This window comes from Lissotriton helveticus, chromosome 1_1 (genome assembly GCF_964261635.1).
Source record: "Lissotriton helveticus chromosome 1_1, aLisHel1.1, whole genome shotgun sequence".
Lineage (NCBI taxonomy): Eukaryota > Metazoa > Chordata > Amphibia > Caudata > Salamandridae > Lissotriton > Lissotriton helveticus.
In genome coordinates, this window is record NC_136057.1 from 1,156,224,785 (window position 1) to 1,156,251,481 (window position 26,697).

Here is a 26,697-nt window from a genome sequence, read left to right on the forward strand (position 1 = left end):
TGCAGAATGAATTGGGCCGGACGGTATATACCCAGCAGGTGATTAACAAGGTGTTCCGATCCCATCTATGTAAAATATACTCGAAAGCGCAGCCGTTAGCGGGCGCCGAGACCATGGAGGTGTACCTCGAGGGGATACAGCTACCTGAGATTGAAGTGGATAGCCAAGAAGACCTGGGGGGGCCACTCAGAGAGGAGGAACTACGTGCTGCAATAGCCCACCTGCAGACAGCGAAATCCCCGGGGATGGACGGATTAGCGGCTGAACTATATAAAGAGTTCAAGGGGGTTCTGGTTCCAAAACTTCGTGAGGTGGCAATGGAGGCCTATGACCGGGGCTCGCTCCCAGACTCCATGCGGGCGGCGATGATCGTAATGATCCCCAAGCCGGGTAAGGACCTTCTCCTCCCCGGATCCTATCGACCCATATCCATGTTGAACGTGGACTTGAAGATCATCAGCCAGGTGCTGGCTTCCAGACTCCTTATCTACCTTCGTCGCCTGGTCCATGATGACCAGTCAGAGTTCATCCCTGGCCGGAACACCTTACGGAATATCCGTCACCTGGCACACGTCATGTGAACTCTAGCGGGACAGGCCAAACAAAAAACGCTGGTCTTCTTGGATATCGAACAAGCGTTCGACTCGATTCGCTGGGCCTACCTCTGGAAGGTGCTTTTAAAACTAGGTCTGGGGGAAGGATTCGTAAAATGTGTTCAGCTACTATATACCAGACCCGTGGCTAGAGTCCGCACGGGTCGCTGTGTCTCGGATGAGATACCCATATCGAGGGGAAAACGTCAGGGGTGTCCCCTCTCCCTCCGTCTCTTTGCCCTGGCAATGGAGCTGTTGGCATGCCATCTCCGCATGGCACTGCAGGGCCAGGGTATCAAAATAGGGACAGTGGAGCACGTGGTGTCCTTATCCGCAGATGACGCCCTGGTCTATCTGAATCAACCGATGCAATCGCTACCCATCCTGCTGTCCGAGCTGTCACACTTCGGGCTGCCTCTGGCCTCGCGGTAAATAGGGCAAAGTCCCAGCTCTATGCGATTGGGGAGCGGTCTGAACGGGAGGGGGTCCAGTGCCCGGAGATGGAACTCCCTTGGGTGGATGACACACTTCGCTATTTGGGGATCTGGATTGGTCGTAACCCGACCGACTTTTTCTACCATAATATGGGACGGATACTTCGGGGTTTGAAGGGAAGTGTTGCCTTCTGGAACACCCTCAAGATCTCCCTGATGGGAAAGATCGCTTTAATCAAGATGGTGGTCCTCCCACACTGCCTGTACACGATGCAGGGGTCCTTTTATGAGTTGCCGCACCGGACTTTTCGGGAATTGGATTCCCTCTTAGTCCTGCTGTTATGGAATGGGAAGAGATGTAGGGTAAGTCTAGAGGTCCCAAAACGTAGTTGGGGCACGGGTGGACTGGAAGTCCCCGACCTAGAGCTGTACTACTTTGCGTCACAGCTACAGCATGCCATTGCATGGATGGACACGGATCCCTCCTGGGAACGGTCCCTCCTGGCAGGGGCCTATGGGAATGAACACCTGGGAGTGCTGCTCTGGCAGGAGAGGGAATGACGAGACCACATTTCCCCGCTGGTTTGGTTGGGGGCGGCATTCTGGGACCGTGTGACGCGCCGCCTCATCTGCGGCACGCCGTTTGCCCCCGACATGGATCTGTGGCTGATGCCGCCCTTTGCCCGGATTGCACATGTCATGTCCGTAGAAAAATGGATGGGGGGTGGTTGCCTGATGTTAGCCGATCTGTACCCAAATGATAAATTCATCACTTACCAAGAGGCGGTCACTACCTTTGAGCTGGGTCTGGGGCAATTCCTTCATTACGCCAAACTAGCGGCGACTGCACGGCAGTTATGGCCCTCGTTCCCAGAGGCTCCAGCACACACCCATACCTTAGTCATGATGTTGGCAATGGCGGGGGCCGGAAGTTTGTGGCTCACATCTACAGGGCTTTGCGGGAGGATAAGAGACTATGGCCCTTGGCGATAGAAGACAAATGGCAGCAGGCATGTCCGCAAGACATCACCCCCTGTGATTGGGAAAAGATACATGAGAGTGTGCGGAAGGTGTCGGTGAGCAACCGCTTTAAACTAATTCAATATAATATTATACACATGCCCTATCTCTCCCCTAGGCGACTCCAGGTTATTGATAACACCAGGGATTCCCAATGCCCGAGATGCCGCAGTCCCATGGCGGACTTTGTCCACATGGTGTGGGCGTGCCCTAACCTCCAATCCTATTGGAAATCGGTTTTGGAGGTCTTGACGAAGGTCTCGGGGTGGGTGATAGACCTCAAACGGAAAGTGAGCAGACGGTTCCTCATACTAGGCCTGGTCACAGCCCGCCGTCGTATAGCGATCCACTGGCTGTCCCCACAGGGCCCAATATTGCAGAAATGGATGGCGGATCTACGGGAGTGGGCATTGGCGGAAGAAGCGCACATAAGACACACAAGGAGGGACGGGAAGCTACCGGAGGTCCTGCAGGCTTGGGGTGTGATGTTTCAGGAACTAGTAGGACTGTATGCCCCACAAACTCAAAATAGCCCAGATTCTGCGAACATGGGACAGCGGGAGACCCAGACACAGGGTGGCACGGTACGTGATGACCCACCATAGAGAAGGGGTGGCATAGACCCAATCTTTCGTTTAAACTTTCTACTTCGTTCCTAGACCCGGCGGCAAGGGGGGGGGGGGAGTTTGGGGAGTGGTTGGGGGGAGGGGGAGTGGACGGGTGAGTTCCTATGTTGTCCAATACTTTTTGGGAACAAAGTTATTGGGCGAAGGGTGGATAAAGCGCACTTCATTATCCTTGCCATGGTTAAGAGACTGGCCAAATCCCGGCCATGACGGTCGGATTTGCATACATGCTGCGATTGTGATACAAGTAGTCAGAATCGATTGAGTGCCTATCCATGGTGCTCTGCTTTGATATCCGTATGTAATTTTGTTGAATAAAGGTTTTTGAAAAATGAGAAAAAAACAAACAAAAAAAACGTATCCTTTAAACTCTTCACTCCCTCTCCTCCTTCCGCCCACAAAACGACTGCAGGCAAGTGCACACAACTTTACCAGTTACTTTCTGTTACAGCAGAAAGCTGAAGGATTGGAACACGAAACAACTGTGCCACCCACAGGAACCAGAAACCATTTAATTGGGAAGATCTGACACTTGTACCACCGGCACATGAGGTTAACCAGTTTGTGCTATCCTTGCCATGCATCTGCTTGGTGATGTTGGTAGAGGTGAAGAGCTCTTGAGCAGCCAGCTATTACCCTTTGTTCTCTATGACTTGTTTCTTTCCATGTGGTTGTATACCATATTGTCAAATCTGTCTTTGTGTGTGTGTGCGTGGTGTGTGTGACTGTGGGTGCGCGTGTGCGTGAGAGAGGAAGAAAGCGAGCCACGGAAGGGACATAATTGACTAGTGTCACTTTTCTGTCACTTCAAAAGCCTTAGATCAACGAAATTTAGTTTATTAAGGCCTTTTGCACTGTTGATTTTGCTGATTTTTTTGCCAAATTGTCTCCTATTGTGTCTGGTGATGATCTATAGGCCATGAATTTTATTTCTAATCTTGATTAATTTTACCTTTCTTCTTGTTGTTTTCCTTGGGGCGTTACAGATAGTAATTTTACTCATTTTCCCCAAAAATGTACTTCATATTTTTCTGTGGTGTCTGGATGCTTGTGTAAAGGCCACTGACATTATGTGTAGAGATTTGTGCCATTTCCCAGCCCCCAAGCAGAGTGCCAAAGTCGATAAACAGCAAGGAAGAGAAGATGAAGGGCTGGCTTAGGTGCTGAATCCCGGTCTGGTGTTTGAGGATGCACCAGCTCTGGAGTCGTACTCTGGACTTGATGGACTTTATCCATGACTTGTAACACTTATCCCCTACCTCTCTGTTAGACTCTGTGGAAATTAGACTTGCAGGGGGAGTTGAAGGGGGTGGGGCGGGGCCCTCCACTGGACATCTACTAGACTAGTCCTGGAGCAGTGTCTCACAACAGGGCACTGCAGAATACTGTTATAGGCAGTCACCTTTGCGCAGGCTTGGGTGTGCAGGCATGCACTGTGGCCTGGTTTAGAGTACCTTGGAATGCTACAGGGAAGACCGCAGGATGGAAGACAATCAAGATTGGTGATCCCTATTTCTAAGATGCTGCTGAAAGGACGAAGAAGCAGCAGTGTGAGAGGCTGGAAGCAGGCTGAAGGAAACCTTAGAGGAAATCCAGAAGTAAGCAGGCATCTTGCTGAGAGTCCTGGTGGCTAAAGCCTGACACTGGGGCCTGCACTCCGCCATCACTGTTGAAAAAGATTTAGTGGTGCCAAAGATATTTTACATCAGTGATTATGAGTCTACTGCTGGGGCCTTAGGGCTTTGGGTCCCTGAACCACAGAAAAATGTTCTTGATTGCACTTAGCCTCTCCGGGATCTCATTTGTGCTTGGTCGTCCAAGGGACCTAGGCGCAACTGCAAACTGCTGAAAAAATATACCTGCTCTTGGAGCTGAGAGCCAACAATAATGACGTCAGTTAGGCTCCTGCTCTACGGAGCACTCAGACCTCACCACTATGTCTCCTTGATGATGGAGGCGTATGGGAACAAGGGTATTGTCAACTTTCCAACTGACACCTGCACCCAAAGCAGAAGCACAAGCATGTTGTAGAGAAAGCAACAATCTGAGGCACTGCTTGACATTCGCTCAAATATTTCTTGGAAGGGAGAGAGCAAGAGATATGGCTTGTTCACCATACCTTGTCCGGCAAGAGGCTAGCTTTTGAGTTGCCACTGGGCCTTTCTCCTAGCCCTACAGTATTAAATATCTATCTGGCCCCCTTAGCTAAACTCGTTGAATCATGTGGGTTGGTGACCATCGCATATGCCGATGACACACAGTTGCTCCTTACATCTGACCCCACCTCCACATCTACCAGTTCTATAAATCCTGCAGAGCTGCCAAGAATAGACCGGACGGCGTCTGGCTACATCGTGCATTATGACGACTTCTCATCAGATCCAAGTGAACCTGAGATGACAACACGGCCACTCCTTTTTATGCTTTGAGTTTATGCTTTCGATCTTTGGCTGAAAAAGACTTACTTTGTTGTTCCCTGGATACATCTATGGATTACAATTGACTTATTTTCCTGGTACTTTGGCTTGGTATAGTAACTGTCTTTGTCCTACTTCTGAATGTACTTGTGAACTTGGTTCTTAAGCGACATGCATCATCACACCGTAAACTAAGAGTCTTGTCCCTGGTGAACATTACAGTGGTACCAGTTCTTGAAGGAATTGTATGGGACAGGGTACTGTATGATGTATATGGTGCTACTGACCTTTAGAAAATCCCTTAGTTGTTCAAAATTTCTTTAAATGACATCATCACCTCTAGCACTTTCTCTGATGTTTTGGACATTAAAACTGTTCATAGGAGGAGCCAAGATGGCGATCGGGATGGTTGCATAAATGCTCGGCTCCGTGCTCCCTCCCGCCCCGCACGTATATCCTGGTGCTTCTCCTGAGCAGCGTCTGCTAATTTGAGTAGGTGAAGGGTAGCATTCACTTACCGTCTGCTTCTGAGGCTCCTCCGTGCTGTGGACCCGAAGACCTGTCCCCGATTGTTTAGCGGCCTTCGAGGTGTTGAGACCGGGACCTCGAGTGAGGAGAGTGTCCGACCGGAAGCGAACTGCCAACGGCCTCTGGTTACGCTGGGAATCCGGTCGGAGAGAACCTGAGATCCGCGAGCCGAAGGAGATGAGATCCGCCCACTCCCCATAGTGGGTTGCCCGGCGGAAGGTGTGCTATAGCTGGGCCGGAGAGAAACTCGTGATGCCCAGCTCCCCTTCGGTGAGATACCCGGTGATGTCCATGGCCCACCTCGGGTACCCGTGGGTGGCTCCTGAGGAGCTACGGGGGCTGGTTTAGCCTTTTGGTGCCTCTCCTTTCTGTCGCCAGCCCCGACTATTGAGATCCCGCTGTGAAGCCTGCGGTGTCCGGGTGTTGGGCCCGATCCCACGGTGAGGTGGAGGGAAGAGAAACCGGAATGGCTGAGATGGCGGATGCTGCCCTCCTGCGTGCCCCTCGCCCGGGCAGGGAAGCCAGTGTGCGAGGGAATCCCGGGGTTTGGCAACTTGAGAAAACACCCACTACCAGAGATGTCCTGGCTGCATTAACAACTCTGCAGACTACCCTGATCCGGGAGGCCCGAGACTTGGGGAACAGGATGGCCGCCATTGTTGTTCCGCCATTTTGTGTCGGCAGCGATCGTTCTCATGAAGGCGCCGCTGTGTCTGCCTTTGATACATTGACGTGTTCCCCGGATGCATCTGCACTCGTGGAGATGAGGGTAGCTTTGGTTCATGTGCTGGCTGTGGATACACCGGTTACGCATGTGATTGTCTCCTTGGGGCCTATCTCTAAACCGCGAGTGGGGGAACAGCGTCGATCCATGGTTTGGATGACCCCGGCGTGGTTTCAGCGCTTCCTGCTTCGTGTGATTCCCTTTTCAAGGATGGCGGCACTGTATCCTGATTTGAGACTGTTGGCGCTGTTGATGTTGACACGGTCCGTCTCCCGCCATCCACCATTGGCGAGACTCCGGTGGCTTGTATCCTATGGAACGACGGCACTGCCAGGTCCTCCCGGTGTGATCGGACCTTCTGTGCTACTTTGTATCCTGTCTGAGGACTGGTTCAACGTTGGTACTATTGACAGAAGAGGCCAGGGGTGACTTTGTTTGGGACATGGAGAGACTCATGGCTGGTTTATGGTGCTTTAAGGGTGCGCTTCGCGGAGCTGTAATTGATTGCGTTCTACATGACTGCCGTTATTTGTATTTTTCAACTGCTGCAGTTTAGACGTTTTTTGCATGCGGAGGTAGGAGGGGCTGGGACACTAGATTGAGGGCCCTCCTCCCGCATTTTTTCTCTTTCTTTTTCTCTTTTTCTTCTCTGTATTTCGGGTCTCTTATTTAGGGCGACAGGCACGCTGCTGGGGGGGGGGTAGGCCATAGCCTTCTGCAGGGGTGCAGGGTTGGGGGTTGGGGGATGGGTGTGTTGTTTTGTTCTCCCTTTTTGTTTCTATGGCCCTTTGCCCTTTTCTTTTTCGATGTCGTTGTCTTCCATGTCTCCCATGGTGTGTTTTGCCTTGATGGGTGGGACTAGTTCGCCGTGATTGCTTAGTGCTTATTGTGTCTCTCCTTGCCCCGCTGCCCCTTCCCCGTCATTCTTGATCTTTATATATTGCTGGCATACTTTTTTGTTATTAATTAGCTGTGCTGGGGGTGTGTTGACCCTGCGACATTGATTCTATTTTATTTTTGTTATTGCAAAATGAACCGTCTCTGATCCTTATTATTGCGTGGTGATTTCAATGTATGGCATATCCTGGATGCTACTCAGCCTTCGACCCCCGGACCGCTGTATCTTGTATGTTCTATTGCCCTTTCTCCTGCTTTGCGTAGCTGCCGGCCGGATCGGTTGTAGGCCTATGTTTGTATTTCTATGCTGGAACAAATAAAGGTTCTTAAAAAAAAAAAAATAATAAACTGTTCATAATTTGCTTACAGATTAGAGCAATCACCTGCATTTTCTAATGATGAATTGTATGATGGTACAAGTAATTTTGGGGACGTGTTCTGTTACCGCCATTATGGTCACCATTTTTTACATAAAGCCAGTATTCCTGCGCTGTTTATAATTACACACAATGGAAACACTGGCCAACAAAGCCGAAAGGTAGGTCAAAGACTTTTGCACAAAAGTATGCTAATTTTTGGGGTTTTGAAACATGATACCCAAACTCATATTACTATAGACTCGCACCTACACCTGCAAAGAAAAATATGCTAACAAACACCAATCTGATACACTTTGCTTCCTTTATTTCCCAACTGGTAAGACAGGGTTTCTACTTTTGGAAAGACACAATAGACACAAGGTCTATCTAGGGGACAAAACTATGGCGGTTTCAGGGGATGGAGGCCTTATTTTGAGCATGTCTCATACCACCACAAATGATTTTCCTGAATCACATGTCTGGGTACAGAGAAAACAAAAGATTTGAACGTACCACATATTCCCACATTCTCGCGTTATGAAAATTGGGAGAACTTTACACACTTTAGTGTAGTGTAGACACCATGATAAGGAATGGTTCTTTCAATTCATCAGATCCCAATTGGAAGGGTTGATTTGGTATAGCATGTGGACACAAAGAGGTGTCAGTCTAGATTCCTCAGTAACACTAAAGGGTTAAGTAGCAATAGGCCTGATCAACGATATGTATAAACAGAATACTTGGGGTGGTGACGTCATATAGTGTTGGGAAGTCAAGCCTAGATTTGGTTAAAAACCTCAACACTCTCCAAGGTGCAACCAAACTAGTCCCTTCTTTTGATCACATGGATCTCAGGGATTTTTTACTAGGTCCCCAGAACCCATGACAAAAGTGCTTTTTGTACAGAATATAAAATGAGCTGTGGAAGATTTCTCAACAGGAAGCTGCTGAGAGATTGCGCTGGTTTGATAGGGTTAATCAAGCAAACGTTTTGGCTGCGGTTGACAACGGTATGACAACTCTATCATCCAGATTTTTTTCACTTGGCAACATAGTGTCTTCTGTAACCGACATAATACAACAAGACATGTCTATATAACAACATGGGCAGTCACATTTACATTCCATAGTAATAATGAGCTGGACTTTACAAACAATACTTTCTGGCCACATGCCATGGTGTTATATCAATAGTACAAATCTGCTTTCAGCATATGATCTAAAAGAAAGACAGATGACAATGGCACGGAGAGATGCAAAATGTACCATGCTGCACATTGAAAAATTAGACCAATTACCTTTCGCCATGGGTAAGACACCATCCACTGATTAGATAATCTATGGTTACATCACCCTACCGGTCACAACCTTTCAATTCCAATATTGTCTCCAATACCAACAGGTAGGCAGATATGAGGCACTAGGGGAAGGATATGTGCACGAGTATTGAGAATTACCGTTCAGATTTAGATGCAGGAATGGGGACAAAGACGTTTTTCTTAGTGGCTCCGGCAGTGCTTCAATGGCCAACTTGTCTTGCTGTCTGAAGTGTTCCCCAGCTGCCGTGATTCATCCTGTGTTCAAGCTGCTCTTGAATGGGAGCTATTTGATGCTGAAAGATCACAGTTGCTGAGGAATGGAAACGGGCATCACTTATCTAGTGACAGTTAATTCCAAAGTGACTGGTTGTACACATGTACTGTTTCCACCTGCCCACACAGTTAGGCAGGCAGCGCTATGGCCTCAGATAAATGTTTCTAACATAAAATTTGACTCCCTGAGCAAACTGAAAGCCATGCTTTTACAGCAGGATATGGCCTTAACTTCAACCAAAGAGACGTCTGGTCTCCAGGTTGCAAGGTCATCGTCTGAGATACAGACACTACTCCACACTAACTTCCCGCTGCATTTTGGGCATCTGGTCCTTCGTATCTTTAAAATGTCTGATATTAAAGGAATAGTCACCTCTGTTTTGGTTAGCACCTTTCAGATGATATTCAGAGTTATACCATCTTTTATATACTCTGTATTGGGATGCGTTTCTGGAGGGCACCCGCTTACCCTGCTACTTGTGACAGGAATACTAATTTTATTCTATCTGCTCAGCAATAGACGTCACAGCTCAACTCAGAATGGAGACAGCACTGCTAGCGCTGCCTTACCTTGGGCATATGATACACTGCTTCGGCACAACTCGACTTCAAGAACTAAATGAGCTCTGGTTCTTGTCGTTCAGGCTGGTCTGGCTTGACTGCATACAACATGTCTTCCGCTGCTTGCTTTGCAGCCATGAATGCGTCCTGGATGTATGTCTCAGATCAGAATAGGTTGCGCCACTGGACACTGAAGTACTGATGGACCCCATAAAGGCCCATGCATATTGCTGTCCCCAGTGTATTCCATTGACGAAGAATGTATTGTTAAAGCCACCCTGGGATGCTTCAGCTCCTAGTGATGTGAACAATGGCTCTGCCGACTACTTGTGGGATATGACACCTCCCTGAATGGAATCACCTTTGAGCCAAAACATGCTACGAGGTGCGCCTGGGAATGTCTGTGGATGTGGGCAAGAGCAAAGTTGTGTTTACCACTCGGAACACAAGCAATTGTTTAGCACCATGGTAGAACTATATCTACTATTTACGCTTTTGGTGCTTGTAATCACGTTTATCTGCTTTGTCTACTTATAATTGCAGCACATGCATTTAATGCAAGGATAACGTTGGTTCAGTAAATATTATTGAAAATGTCCCACTGTGTATTCTCTGTATACTTCTCTGAGAATAAGTAAGCACGAGTGACTGAACGAAAGGTACTGTACTGTTTCCACAATCGCTGAGAAGTCAGGGTTATCATGTTCAGTGGTTGCCAGAAAACCATTTGCTCCCTTGTAGGGTAGGGTGGTTTATGGTGGCACCGTGAGCTACGATCTATAGGCCAACATATAATGCGGGGTGTCCGGAATCAGCCTTGACACCAAGCCCTTAGTTTATGTTGTCCATACAATGTGTAGGTCCTGCGGATTGGTAGGAACTACACGACACAAGCTACTGTGCCTCTTTTAAAAAATATATATATATTTGTATTAAACTGATATTAAGCTGATTCCAATATCTTCTTGCAACATATATCTCACAGCTTTTTTAATGTGTTTCATTTAGCACTAAATATTCTATTTCTATTCTTCATGTTTGCAAACATGCTCTACTTTTTTATGTGAAAGAGCTCCGTAACAAAGATTTAAGGGGTTTGTGGGAAAGGTGATGATGTGACCATGTATTATAAGGGATAAAGTAACCCCTGCCATACATAAGGATATTGCAAGTCAACTTGTGATTCCATAACCTTATTAAGTAACTCCTCAGTGACTTGCAATATTCTTATACTGTATGTGAGGGTACTTTATAAAATATATATATACATATATATCTTGGATATAGATATAGTCAATGCATATAGGTGTGATATTAATAATAGTAAATCTATATTTACCAGTATATGCTCTGTATATCCTTGCCTTTAGGATACTGTGCTGTTAGGTAGCCTGGACATACTCTTTTTTTACGCTGCTATTAAAGGAACTCCATTTGCACTGGTAGCCCAAAAAAATGGGCATGATATACCATCAGAAATGCAATTTCTGCCGCCACTATGTCAGGTGCAAGACTGCCCGTGGGTCTGAAGTGAAGAGCACCCACAAAATACACAACCTTCATGATAGCTACTTCCAGACACCTGTATGATTAAACTGTTGCTTCTGAAGTAGAGAAACCAAGTTACAACTACTAATTTACAAAGATGGCTAGCAAAGATATGAAGCAAATCATTTGCATATGTGTATGGCCTTCACCACAGTGTAGACGCCCACATATGTATCTACTCATTGCTCAGACTATAGTAAGTATTACTGTGCAAGCAGAAGCCAGAGTGACGTTAGGTTGCCATTCAGTACAGCAGTCCTTAGACAGCACCTCAGTAGAGGCTTCCTCTGTAGGATTTGGTTCTCACTGCATTATAGGCAGGGCCACTGGAATTATGTAATTGTGCAGTAGTGGCATTTTTTGCATATTTACAGATTTGCCACATTGTTCACATAATCCATCATCTGCTTCATAATCTGCATATTTTAATAAAAAAATGTTTTAGCTCAAAAGGATCAAAAGTTACTAAAAATACTGCAACACATGTTGCCACGCAGTGGAAGTCCCTTTGAAAAAGTTGATTGGTCACCTTTTTATTGCTTATTGCTATATTTGGATGTTAAACTGATACTAATGAGGTGAAATCAATGCCCAGACAGTGTTAATAAATATGAAAAAAATGCCCAGACAGTGTTAATAAATATGAAAAAAATGAATACATACTATCACAAAATGTGCCGCATTTCGCCACATAACTTGCCTTTTCTCGACACATAATTTACTCAACCCTGCCGCATAATATGGCCCTCCCCTGCTGCATAATTCCAGTGGATCAAGTTTCTCATACTCCTCTACAATGTCAGTGGCTTCACCTTTGCACCTGGAGGTGGCTGCTGTCACTTCTAGCACCTCCAGTTAGTTTTCTGTTGCAAATGAGCTATGAGCCTCCTCTTTACACATCCTCCCGGGCTTGACAAGTCTCCCAGGCAGCTGCAGCCTCGCAATTTATATGTGTTCAGCGACGTCCTGTCAAATGGAATGAGTGCAGTGGGCGCTTGGGCAATGCCAGCTTCCCAAAGACTGTTGGCAGATGGAGGAGTGTCTGCCTGCTATGCTTTCACCTCTGCCGCCTCCCAAAGTCATCAATTCCCTCTATCACGGGGTTGTCACTCAGCCCGCCCAACTGCAAGAGATGCGCCCTCAGCCAGCCTTGCCCATGCACATCCAGCAGGGCAGCAGGACACACCTGCAAACCCAGCCCAAAGCACAGTCTGGAAGGAAATCGAAAATCCTCAGCCCCAGCAGTCGTCACTTTTTGATCTGTAATGACTATAATATTATTGTGTGATTATTGTTGCCTCTTCGCGTTGGTGCGGGAGAGGTGAGTTTTATTTTTAATTAAATCTTGGGCAAGGCAAACAGATGAAATAAGACAAGTGGGCGGAGAGTACACCATTAACATGACACTGCCATAAATAAAATGGTGTGGTAAACAGCGAGTGAGTGACATCGAGCACAGAGGAGCGGGACTTCAAATGTGTTGCTGAATGGATAAACAAGGGTGCGGAAAGACAAACGGCTATTGGCTTTAGATACAATTTATAGGTTGTTAATTTGCGCAGGGTTGCCATAGTGAAAACGTGACGTCCCTATTGTACAGGTACGACTTTGCCTTTCATTGCATGAGCTATCCTTCAATAAATTATGCTTCCAAAATCTAGCCATATAGTGCTTGGGGTACAGTTTATTAATTAATGTGTCCCACGACTCTTATTCAGAGCCTTAATTACTAAATCACAAAATTAAATAGATAAATCAAGTTCTTATTAACTTTAGAAGTAGTTTAACAAGTTTTAAAATTAGAAAAAGAGCCTTAACCTTCAGCTTTGTCTAAAGAGATCAAGGTTTTGAGCATTGCTTAAACAAATAAGATACAGTAAATCTGTCTGAAAGAAATTAACACAGGGCATGGGGATAACATGCGAGCCAAAACTAGAACTGCACTCTTACATGAGCAGCATAATCCTTCTTCGTTCTTTTCTTCTACCTTCGCTTCTTGTCCTGTGTCAATACACCATCTGCAATCTCTTCATCTTTTAAAGGTATCTTGCATTCTCATTTACTCTGCAGCCAGTTCCACTATGTTTAATCTGGATTTGTTCCTGTAATCTTCTACGGCTGTTCACAGCCTCGCATTCCGATAGGCAGGTTCAACTCGAGGTTCCATAGTGCAGTTAGGCCCTGAAAGTGCTTTACCGCATGTCGGAGGATTCTAAGGTGGAGAATCCATCAGCGAAGCCATTAATGCCATACCAAGGCAATCACTGTGACACACTGAGGTGGAGTCACTTCCGCTGGTGGAGGACTCCCTGCGGATTTTGTATTAACACCCACCTCTAAATCAATGGCTTAGAAAGTAAATCAAGCTCCAATGGCTATCTATCCTCTTTGGGCCAAAGCGCAAAAAAGGCAGCAGAAACTAGTAACCCACATTGTCGCAGTATAATAAAGTTGTGTTTTAAAAAGGTTTGCTTTTTTTTGTTTTTAAATATTTTTTGGGGTACATTTTTTGTGTATAGAACGGGTTTGTTTTAAATTGGGGCTTCGTGCAAGTGAACACAGCAATGTGCTCACTTTTGGAGTTATTTTTTACTACGAGCCCTATTGCAAAGCTATGTTGTACCCACACAGGAGCCCTTTTTATGTTCTCGCCACAGGGGCAGGAACTGAACAAGATGCAGACAGAATCCGTTGTAAAGGACTCAATAGGAGGACATGTCAATTAAACATATCTGCAATGCCAGAGACTAGTTGCAACTGACCAAGTAGGATTTTTATGGGAGAACTATAGAAAGACTGCTTACCACCAGGGCAAGAACATATCACAGATTCTGCTTCCTGAAGGCTTTACCGAAGAAGGATATGTGTGTTGGTCATTATTAAGTCTGCAATGTCTGTGGTGCCGCTTAGCTTTTATAGGTCGATGAGCACCTTCCTCCCTACTTTGAAGAGCAAGTTGCGACACCACCTCTTCCCAAATTAAGTGATGTTTCTTTTCTGTGGGTTTTCTCCTTTTTTGGCTCTTACAAAAGTTGGGCTCTGCAGCCAACACTATAGAGAGTTTCCTTGCATTAGCCATAGTCTAACCCTTAGTGTAGAAAACTGGAAACTTGGCTCGCGGAACAGCGCAGGTGCAAGGGACCTAGAGTCTGTTTCCTTTTTCAAAACAATTGGTGTGATTGAGAATAACAACATTACCTCGCATGATGGCTAGAGAAGGCGAGGAAAGAAAGCTTCCCACTCATCGCGTGCCTTGCCTATAGTGCAAATGACAACTCTAAAGAATTTACAAGCCCTGCCAAATATTTCAAGACATGTTCTGCCCCCTGAGCTAAAACTGACACAGTGCATGTCTGTGAAGAGAGAGGTTTAAATTCAGAGTAGTTGCCAATTTTAGAGTGCCTGTTTTTTCCTAGTTCAAAATATGCCGCTTTTTAAAGAAAAATTGCTACCAAAAACGTTTTTCTTAAAACTAATACAATTGATTGATAACTAAATTGATGTCGTTTGACAGCTACTTCAAATTGCTTTTTAATTTTCTGTTGGGAAAAAAAGGAATGACGGCAAGTTCAGCAATGGCACAAACGCCTATAACCGTCATCACTTTCTCGGCTTAAACATTAGAGTTTCCTTCATTTTACTCAAGAATACAAACGTTAAGATATATCTCCACTTAAAAAGCTATACATTGAGGCTGCTACTTTGTAGATTGAGGGTCTCTCTGGCAATTATGTTCTTGTGCGTCAAAGTTAGGGGGCTCTCACACAGAGGAGATAACACAAGGGAGTTGAGGTCCATTGAAATTGGAAAGGTGGGAAAGTACCATCTTGGAACAAAGAAGTATCAGTAGTGGAATGCAAACGGATGACGCCCTCCTGCAAAAGTTTGTAAGGGACACCTAAAACTTTACTTAGGTGCAGCACTTCCCAGATTTGCATTTTACTGCAGTAGAGAAGCTGCAGGGGTCCATGTTTCACGCATGAGGGATAAATGCAGAGAAATAAGGACAGAACCCTTTTGGTAGAGTTTGGTAGAAGGAATCAAATTGGATTTTTCAGAGGCATATTTTCTACTTGAAGAGAAAAACTCCATAAATAATGCAGACTTTGGTTAAGAAGGGCTACTCACTGCAGAACAACTAGGGTTTATCAACTTAATGAAGAAACACTTACCAAAAAGAGAACCTCGAGAAGCTGTTATGGTGAGCGCAACATTGAATAGCGCGGTTTCCTACATGGAGGAAAGTCTCAGAGCACAGGGGAAAATGCCCTTCAGAAACCGCGAATGAGCTTCCTCCGGGACATAGAAGGACAGGGGTTTCTTCACTATTTCAATTTGAAAATACAGAAGCCTCCATGCAGGGGATGCAAGGGTGTGTGTTTACACAGATTAGTGAGTGAGGAGTTTATGACAGATTTAAATCTGGACTGTTCACCAAGGTTGTACATCGCCGTCTACGGAGGTAGAATGCATGTACCACCATGAAAGGGCAACATTTTTTTCATAATGTTCATGCTATGAGGTAGTAAGAAGTAAAAAAATAAGCAGAATATTTAAATACTAGACTAATACAGTTGTCAAGTTAAAGGCTGAAGCCTGTTGCCACAAGGACGTTTAGGATGTGTGAGGAGGATTGGTCGAGCCATGTTTCTGTGATAAAGAGTGACTCGAAGGTGTGATATGTGATAAGGTCTCTGTCTGGGACACGTTGCACTGCAGAGTATGTGTTATAGGGTACACATTGAATGGTGTGTCTTGCTTCTTTGTGAGCAGTCATAAGTGGGACACAGATTAAGTTAGAGCTGTTGCAAGTGTTTGTGATGTGTGGATCTGAGTGTGAGGAACAGTAGTCTGGAATGCAGGGCGAGGTCACTATAGACACAGGGGTTCTGGTCCTGGCACCTTCGTGACAGTAACAGGTCCAAAGAGGTGACAGCTCTACATCTGCCATTTGCAGAGGACGCACAGCCAGTGAGAAGCCCTAGTGAAGAGGCACACCATGGATGGAAATGCGGATATGCAGGCCACCCTATCCTATGGGAAATAGGCACTTATATGGTGAATTTGAGGCAGCCCTTCATTTGGAAAAGAAGCCCTCACTCTTGATTGGGTCGCCAGAGTTCTGGAGCAGCAGGTCACCTAACTTTTGAACCACAAGGGACTGTTGATTGCTTCAAATATCCTGAGGGTTGCTGACTGGGTAATTTTGAGATCGAAGTTCAGGCAGGAAAGGGCTCCTCATTCCTGATTGGGTAGCAGGAGTACTGATGTAGCAGGTCACAAGACCGTACAAGTTGTGGCGGAGTGTGGGGCGCATTAAATGAAGCCTACCCTTAAATAGGGTTAGGAATCTGAAGTTAAATACTTGAAGACCTTCGACTGCCAGAAGACCTAACCTCCGTTAATGTGCTTTAAGGTCCAACCATTTCTTAGAAGAGCATGCTTCACATCACTGTGGGGGTCGCTGACTGCCTGCATGGGTGCTGTTCACAGGCCCCACATAACATTCTCTCCACAGTGCGCCTGTGATGGGAGTGGTGCAGGGGAATTCTGTGGGGAAAATATTTATTCACTCACACCTGACAGGAGCAATGTGAGATACTCCATCGTTGTAATGTGACTTGCCACATATTATGTGTGACACTTTTAGGCAATCCTTTTTTGCTACCAACACTATGCGTTCTGGAGGTCGTAATTTCACTTTTAACAGTGTAAGCATGGGATAAAAATCCCAGCATTCAACGCGATGTTGGTTAAAATGCCAGATCAGACTCAAGGTGGTACAAATTACACTGGGCCACTTGGCAGCTAGTTATCTCTGGTGGACTGGACAAACAAATACAGCGGAAACCTTTACAATAGAAAAGGAGGCGCTGAAACTGATAAACCCAGCCTATGAGGCTCATCAAGATATACATTCCTCGGCAAACTCTTCACACAAATCTCACTTAGAAAGTGTGCGTTTGATTCGGGCAAGAAAACAATGCCTCACATTAAATTCAATATAGTCTCTCTCTCATCCACCTGCTCTCCTCATTCCATTACCTGGTGGTACACCCTGAGAAGCAACCCGTAGCTTACATGTATCACTTCACCGCAGCTTTGTTTGGCAGTACTCATTTGTTATTCAACCCACACTACACCGACAACTTGGTTCTGAGCTGGTCGGCAGAGTTCCACCTTGCACTGCACAGAAGACCCAGCATAGAACACTCCTCTGACACAGAACGCTGCTCTGCATCAAGAAGTGCCAAGAGGCCAAGTAGCTGGTTAATGTGCGCTACATAAAAATCATGTAACACATCACAATTTACCATAACATAGTATGCATCAGATAATAACATAACAGCATGTTTGCCTGTAAAACGTACCATAGCTTCTGCGTAAGTCATCAACTTGTCCTTTCCTGGTCTTTGGTACAATTTACAGTGGCCTGTTGTTTTTTTATTAGCTTTGATCAATACAGATGCTTATGACAATCCAAACAGCTTGAAACAAATTTCCCCACAGGGCAAGAGACTTAACAACAGATCTTTAATGCAACAACACCAAGATTTAAGGCAGTCACCACCGTGACATCCCAGGCGATGGGCAACCACGTGCACTCTACTCTGAAACCAAGTGGAGATGCATCCTGGTGCTACACAACACCCAATAACCCTTAATCCAATTCAACCCCAAGAGCTACTAACCATGTCGGTGGCAGAAACCAGAACCAGTTAACATAGTAAGAAATTATGTTTTCCTGTCCCCTCTTTCCTCTTCATGAGCAGATACATTCCATTTGTATTAAACTCACTCATTTAGAAAAAAAAGAGTTCTACCAGAATGGGGAGAGCAAGCTCACAACTCTGTAACTTGACTGCACTCACCAAAGCATAGGCGCTCTATTAGTTTCTCACACTATTTCAGGAGCCATTTACAGACAAACTCTAACTCTAAACCGATACAAACACGTAGCGTGCAGCTCGTAGCAGCTACTGGTAACTTGGGACATGTACAATAAAATGTTTTAGGCTCATTCTCCAAGGAACTCCCTTGCAGTAGTTTACAAACAGATGTCCACCCTGTACAAGGTCCGTGTAACTAGAAGCTTTGGTTGGATAAGTTGTCCCTCCAAAAACAAGTTCGCTTCAGAGATTCTACACAAAAATGGAGAATGATAAAATAAACTAAATGTAGTGTACTAAACTGACCTTTAAATAGACATTGGTTCTGTTATCCCTTGCAACTTTGTTTTATAATCATCTATAAAAAAAATGTTTGCCTATGAATCAACAGATGAATACAGAAGCCTTTAGAAGACCCGCAATTTAATATTGTTCAATTAATTGATTCTGTATTTTCCCTCCAGTGACAAAGACTTTAACAAGTTTAGAATTGTGTCTAGTGGGAGAACACATGCTGGTGCTCTTTTCTTTTATACCACCAAAAATTCATCAATTAATGTGGCTCCATTGTCCGAGGAATGTTGCTTGTGATGTATTTAATCACTTTTCCAAATGTTATCTTGGTCACTGGGGTTCAGATTTATCAAGGGCTTCCATAGCCCTTGCATTGTGCAAGGCGACATAAGGGCAACGTGAGCTCTTAAGTCAGATATACTATGCCTTGCAGAGCCGCTCGGTGTGGCATAGTAAATCAGGAGTAACGCACGGCAGTGCAACTCGCTGCCTTGTGTTACTCTGCTCTGGGAAAGCATTCCATGGGTGGAATGCGGGTGTTCCCACACATCCATCCATGGTTTTTGGCGCATTCCCAGATTTGCTAACACTAGTAAACCAGGGAATGCGCCCAAATTGCATGCCTTGCCAGGGGAGGTGTAAGAGGGTGAACTATGTTTATTTCTGGTCGCTTTTTCCTCCTACCTGTGCTGCATTCTACAGCACACCTAGGCCAAGGAAAAGCCTCACAGGGTTAGTTTTGTGCAGTAATGTGTCCCTTCATGCACAAAAACAATCCTGCCTGTAACACAGGTACCGTTGCACCACGGGGAAAGGGCGTTTGCATTGGTGCTTGGCAGCCACAAGTGCATCAGCGTAGAGGGAGAGTAGGAATGCGCCCTATCTTGCCATAGGGCGCATTCCTGCCCTTTTCCTTTTGACGCAGCGCAGCTCAGCAATTTGTCTTGCTGCATGGCACCAAATATTTGTAAATCTGCCGCTTGGTTCACTAGCTTGTTCTAAGGAACTGAAGATGAAGCTCAATCGGGAAAGGATGATTGTCTATAGCTCCAGCGACACTAAATACAATCCCAAAGCAGACAGTGACAGCTTGGCTATTTGCTTCTCATCAATGTAGTATTTGCTCTAAAAGGACACCCACAGATTGAATCTCATATGCGGACAATCATTTCTGACGGCTTTGTGTTTTGAAACAAGGGAGCTCCACAAGAAGTGTGGCACCACAATGGATCCAGAGTTACATTCAGGAAGACATCAGGTAACAAGAAGTTCAAGCAAACCTTTACAGTAGCTCCAGGGAAGAAAAGCCAATTGCTGGTGTCCATAGGATCAAGATTGTCTTCCAGAAGGATCAGCCTGTGTGCAGCGTTGATAAGCAAGATGTTGTCCAAACCCCAGCAAGCCTCATACACATCTCCAGCAAGCACGCTCTCCTGCTTCCACCGGAACTTCACATTCTCTGCTTTCGCTTCATGCGGGAGGTAAATAATATGAAGGATAGTGCTGACGTTGGATGGAGCTCTGCAAAGAATATTTAAAAAAAAGAAAATAAGATAAAATAAGGATCCTATAGACAGTGCAACATCCTATGACAGGCAATGTGACAGCCAACAGGCCCCGGACACTCAGACTAGAGGTCCAGCTGTTCCTAAATGGCCATATTGGCTCGTTGGTTGCATGAACAGCTAATAGCTAATTCCAGGGGTCCATAGTACTCCTTAAATACAATTCTCTGGGAGAACTTACAATTTAGATTAAATCATTGTTTTTCACTTCAATACTTAATGGATAGCCCAGTTAGACGAATGAAGCAGTAGCGGCGTGAAAGACACATGACACCTGTCATTCCGCACCACATGCTGCAGCAAGATAGGGCATGATTTGTGCCCCTCAATATTTATGTTTGTGGTGGTCCCTTCTGTGACCTCAGCGGAGAGCACCAAAAAATGAATATTGATCGTCGCTCACATTAACACTGCTGCTGGAGAGGGGGTCAACTATCAACGCTTAATGAGTCTTCTTGGCGTTACTGTCTCTTAATCAAAAATGTAATTTGCTTTTAGATAGTTAGGTATGATCCCCAGAGGCTGCATGCAAGGAATGAGCTGTGGCAAATGGCAATCCCAGCTCATTTCTCCTGTTGGGCGCCTGTGAGAGTACAGTATGATGGAGAGGGGAGTTAACCAATGCAGGAACTTGTGAGACAGTGTGGCAAACTACTGAGGTCATCGGACTAGACATGGAAGGACTGGCAGTGAGAGAGACGACTGATAGAGAGCTCCTTGCATGTCTAATGGGAGTTTATCACAGCACAAAAAGGCATGTACAGTCTGTAGTGTTTTCCTCAGTTTTTCTGGAGGATCCCCATGTCTGACACTATGATGTTGGCAATTATAGCTTCCCGTATATGGACCCAAGACCCTATTCTCCTGGATTTCCTCCCCTGCATCCCAGCAGGCTGCGGAGGGATGTGAAATACAATGGTCCCTAATGGGCCCTGACTGTGACAAAGTGAAAGGTCAAGAAGGTGCCGGGTCGGGCCATATCCTAATGAGTTTGTGCATTGGCAGAATGATGGAGAGGGGAAAAGGGAAGGGCCCTTAATGATTGCTCCTGTTCTATTATGTACTGCCAAATCTTAGCTCTCCTCTCCCGACTTTTGATGTCTATCTCTTGGAAGGGGAGGTGAAGGCTGCAGAGCTGAGAAGGAGATTCCCATCACCAGGCTCCAAATAAAGTTAGTATGACCTCATCTTCAACTTTTTTTACCATGCGAGAGTGAAAATAAGAAAGAAAACAGTACGGGGACACCTGCCATGCTGTGCCAACCTTAAAAGTATGTCCAGAATGAGTATCAGCCACCGTCCAGTTGGCGGATTGGAGTTTTGAGACAATTGTCTCAGACCTGCCTTTAATCTTATCTTCGTTTTGAATAGCGCTTTCCCAAATTATTGTAGGTTGGAATACGAGTGATACCACTTCATTGTGAGCTTACAATGAGATAAAAACGAAAGCGTACACATGATACGAACAGGGTGGTATGTTGGAAAGAAAATACAATAAAGGATACTTCAGTAGGATGAACAAGGGATTTTACAGGAGGCGAGCACAGACAGACAGAGGAAAACGATTTTACTAGTAAGAGAAATCAAAATAATAAGAACGGAAATGCGAGACCAGACCTAGAGGGAAGAAGTACACTGAATGAACTAGAACAACAGAGCATAACAAATAAGGTGCTTATTACAAGAATTAGGGAAAAAAACAAATCCGCCTGAAATATTAGTAATCAGTTAAATCGGGATTACAGGTTGAACACCACACTCGCAAAGCATTCCCCATACATTTCACTATAAAAAAAAGCCTGCTGAAATGTATGTACTAAAGCAAAGGACTGTTAAAGACAGACTTCTTATAGTATAATCAAGTATGAATACAATTTCCAAACCTAAGATCAATATCACATTTGAACTAGTCATGGGGTCTATAGGGCCTATATACATGTGAATCAATCATATGACATAAAGGAGACAGGGAAAGAGAGTGGAAGTGGAAAAAGTGGAGAGAACAAAAAACATATATATATATATATATATAGCCAGAATCAAACATAAAGTGCAGTATATCCAGAGCTGAAGGCCAGGGAAAAGAAAGCGAAACAACAAGATACTATCTCAGCATGATCAAGGAAATACCGTCCAAGCGAGCCTACCCCATAGTGCCCACACCGTCATCTGCTCCCCCCTGCACATTTTACATTTGCCCATATAATGATTACACCGGTCACATTGTTTATGGGTAAAGAACTGCTGCAGGTTTTTTTTCATACAACAAAAGTATGACGTTTTAGTGGGTTATCTTACGGGTGATCCAGGGCAGGCAGCCCCTCGCTGCCCCGCCCGCCTTATGAGCCGGCACGGTGGGTCGACGCCCGGACAGTGCAGCACCTTTGCAGATCCCCTTCTGGATCACGTGATCATGTCTTATACTCCCGCCCCTTTCAGGGCGGAGCGTGGTATGGCACACCCCCGGTGGGTCAGGCCCCCCAACCGCCCGAAGGACTAACGGGGCGCCGTCGCGGTTTTCCCGGAACCTCCCTGCGGCTCCAGGTCTTTGGCTCAGGCACCCTTACTGTGCCAGGCAGAGGTACCCTTACTGTACCAGTCTGCCGCAGAGGTACCCTTACTGTACCCGTCTGCCTCCAGATCGCCCTGTAACTATCGCCGGAAGCGCGCACCAGTTTGACCCCAGCCCCAAGCGTGCACTAGTTTGACCCCAGCCCCAGCGGCCCGCGCTAAGCAGGCCGCCCGGCCCTGCTGCGACCCCCTTAAGGAAGGGGAGCGGGCACGAGGCGGGAGTAGCCTTGAAACTAACCTTCCTTCCAAGGTTGTGCAGCGCATCAGGCAGGCGCAGAACGGTCGGTAAAGAGGTCGATCTGGGGGGCAGCAGGGGCCTAAATACCCGGGCCGCACCCCCAAGCGTGTGCCCTCCCCTGGTTGCACGCACAGTGCACTTGCCCAGGGGAGGGGCTAGTGAGCCAGACAGAGCCTTCCCCTCCTTGGGACCAAGGAGGGAGGGGGGGGGGACTCGACTAGTGGGCACTAAAAGGCTGCCCTGCGAATGTCCCCCTGCAGGGGACGCGGACAGGGGCATTACCTGAGTCTTACTCACAGACCTAAACGATTCACTAAAGGCGGTTTGCAACATTATATTGAAAACATAAATGCATAAGGAAACGATCCAAACTAAGAAGTGTTGAAGACATAAGTTAAACAGTTGCCAGCGAATAGGTATAAGAGAAACTATGAGCTTTGCAAGGAAAAACAGAGGACAGATAAGGAAACACCAAAAAAGTTTGATGAGCCTATAGATCGTGGAATAGGACTCCTTCAAGAATAGAAACACTATACAATCTGAGAAATTCAAGCAGAATATTCTCGAGTTTGGAGGATAGAGGTGATATAGGAAGTCAGAACAGGAAGTCAGAGGACGATCAAAAATACCATGCATGGTATAATGGAAAGGTGTTTAGAGGGCATAATTGGAGTGGGAGAGGCACACAAAGCAGTGGCATGAAAGGAAAGTATGTTAGCTTTACAGGAATTCAGTTGTAAAGATTGCAAGGGTAAGGGTTTGTCGTATTATTGCTGTGATCACCACTGCCATTTTAATTGGTAGTGTTAAAGGTAGCACCATGCTGTGTTACCACTGAAGTATATATAAAGCTTAATTTTCATGCTTGGAAATAGTAAGTGGAACATCTGGAGGAGCTTGGTCACAGCCGAAGAGTTTACATTTGGGTATCATTTGAAGGTCGAATGTGCACAGTCTCACAGTTTTGTTCCACACCTGCAATACCCTCTTCAGTTGGTTTATTCCATGTGATCTTCATTTGAGCTGTTTATGAACGTGTGCTTTAGCACTTCACGCTCAGCAGGTGAAAGGAGGGCCGCGTTTCACCCAACTCTGGGACTCTCAGATCTTGAATTTTCTTTTTCCTTCCTCTTCAATTATGAAGTCCAGGGATGCAGGGGGGCGCCCAGCGCCGGCCTTTAGCAGGGGCGAGCAAGGCCCAGCCCGCCAATTTACTGAGGGGCGCACAGAGCTGTGTGCATTAAGGTATGCCGAAAGCAGTGCCTTTCTCATCTTGCTCGAGCCTTTTCCTTGTCCTGCCTGTTCGTTTCTGTCTGAATTGCCAGTTTAAAGTGGTTTAGTCCTTCATTATCATAAGGCAGGCAACACCCCTTTAGCCCCCTTCCTTGCCCTCCCTTCACCTTCTGACCCCTGCTGGCACACATCAACAGAACCATCATCAGCGTGAGGCAAGCTAAGCTAATGGTGATGTAGGGGTGCTGGGGGAGGTCTGCTGATGTTTGTGTTCAGGGGGCCAGTCGCTGCTCAGCCAGGTACTGACCAGTGAACACAAAAGGGACTTCCCTGCTGCCTCATTTAATATACTACAGTCATCAAGGGCACCAAATTTCTGTCCGCCCACGCATCACAGTTATCACAGAGTTTTTGGCATTACGCTTTTCACGGGGGTACCTGTGATCCCTGGGTATTACCTTTTGGCATCAGGGTGAAATCTGTTTTAGTCTCCCAAACCCAAGACCTTTTATTTTCACATAAATGCGTGTTGTTTAATGGATAGGTGAATGGGTGCTACTTTTCAAGGTTTCGCTCAAAGAGGGATTAACATCGTAGTTCCACTAAGCAAATTACATTCTGCCTGGCTTCTCTCCCTTTTTAGGTCTCGCCTAGGCAGCTATAAACGAGGGAGGGATCTGAGTACTTCCCACAAAAAGGTATGGGCAAGGTTGCAGGACCTCTTCAGTAGCTGAGGATGATCAAGGAGAAGAACAGGCAAGGACTGCAGAGAATTTTTACAAAAACGTAATACCCATGCACACTCTGAAATTTAGTTATACAGTTGTATCAGTATCGTTACGTATCGTTACGTAAAATATTTGTAGAGACAAAGGCTAGCAAAGCACACAATAACAATTATGTATCTTAGACAAATCAGGCGTCGATGTGAAGTGCCCTTTATAGTTCAGACACGGAGAACCAGCCGACACGTGTTTCGTCGCGTGTGGCACAGTCTGCCTGCGACTCTTCAGGGCTGTACTAGGATAGTCTAAGAGAAAAAGGTGCTGTGTCGGTGATAATTTCAACCCGACAGGGCCCTGGACCGGGTAAGGAACGTCTCAACAGTGTGTGGAGACCCTCAAGGAGGTGTCTTAAACGGGATCCAAAATTTTCATCAATAAGCGAATAACATTCTTGTAAAATCGAAAAAATCTGTTGAAAGGATTTCGGGATAGATACACGGCTCGAGCATATCTGGCGCACACAAGGGATTCCACTTTCGGACGCACCCGTCTACACACTCGTACCACTTACTGGAACCTAACAATCCACGTGCATATACCCCGCCGTGTATCTATCCCGAAATCCTTTCAACAGATTTTTTCGATTTTACGAGAATGTTATTCACTTATTGATGAAAATTTTGGATCCCGTTTAAGACACCTCCTCGAGGACAAAGTCACAAGTTTAGGCTGACATTGATGGAGGACGAGACAGCTACAGGACCCCAATTAGGTCAGTTGAGCAGAGAACTATAATCCTGAATACGTAGAGATGCAGAGTTCTGCATTGAAGATGTGTCACACAGCAGAGGTGATGTGAGGTCCGGGTGAGGAGATATGTTGTGCAGCTGCAGTTCCAAGGAGCTGTGAAGTGCAAGGCGATATTGCGGATTGGAGATGCATCGCGCAGCGGTGGTTCTGATGGGCTCTGTTGAGTGAGGCAATGTCCTTGCGTGGAGATGAGTCACACAGCGGCAGTTCCGGTGGGCCCAGTAGAGGCGATGCATTGATTCCAAGGGTGATGCAAACAACAGCAAAGGTGATACACCAGTTTTGCAGGAGATGCATCAGTTCTTCTGACTCCACAGATGGGTTGGCAGTGAACCTTCAGACCCAATTTCAAGGGTCGAGGACTGCGATGGTACCACTTGGGAGGGCAAGACTCACAGATGGCAGAGCCCAGGTGCAGGGTTCAATATTGCTTCCTCCCTGAGGCTTCTGATCAGTAGGCTAGCCAAAAAACACTTGGAGTCAACCTGAGGTGCTGGGTTTAGAAATGCAGGTCTAGTCCTTCTTACCTAGGCAAGATTGTAGCAGAGCAGCAGGTCAGCACACTGGGACAGCAGTCATTCATGGCAGCAGTTCAGCAGAGTGGCAGTCTTTTCAGCAACACAGCAGTCCTTCTTCCTGGTAGAGTCCATTGGTCCAGAAATCTACTCACAAGTTGGGTTTATGGGTCCAATATTTATACTGGTGCTCACTTTGAAGTAGTGGAATCTTCTAAAGGTTTCCACCCACCTGAGGTGTCAGGCATCCTCTTCCTCCCTGTCCTGGCTGTAACTTGTCTGTCTGGGGTCACAAAAGACTAGTGACAAACCCTTTGTGAGAGTGCTCATGCAGAGTCTTTGTGATGTGCAAGTGTGCTAGGAGACAGCAACACCCCCTCATCAATTCAGATGCCACATCCTCGCAACCTTTGTTCAACATTTATTGCTCTGGCTTTTTAATGATAGGACTGGTGAACACTGATTATTTGTATCTTTATGTTTCAGAATGTATCATTTTCTGTTTGCCCTTCTTGTTTTAAAAATAAGGTTTATTTTTTACACCGAGCACAAAGCTA

The 26,697-nt window shown here is 45.9% G+C and overlaps 1 protein-coding gene across 1 annotated transcript in view; it reads right to left on the bottom strand.

Moving 5' to 3' along the window:
* The window catches only part of RELN (reelin), a 1,711,021-nt gene that overhangs the window by 824,038 nt on the left and 860,286 nt on the right, over positions 1–26,697 (bottom strand). Inside the window, exon 10 of the mRNA XM_078679027.1 lies at positions 19,764–20,004. Within this exon, the coding sequence (XP_078535153.1) occupies positions 19,764–20,004 (241 nt within the window). The remainder of the gene's footprint in view (positions 1–19,763; positions 20,005–26,697) is intronic.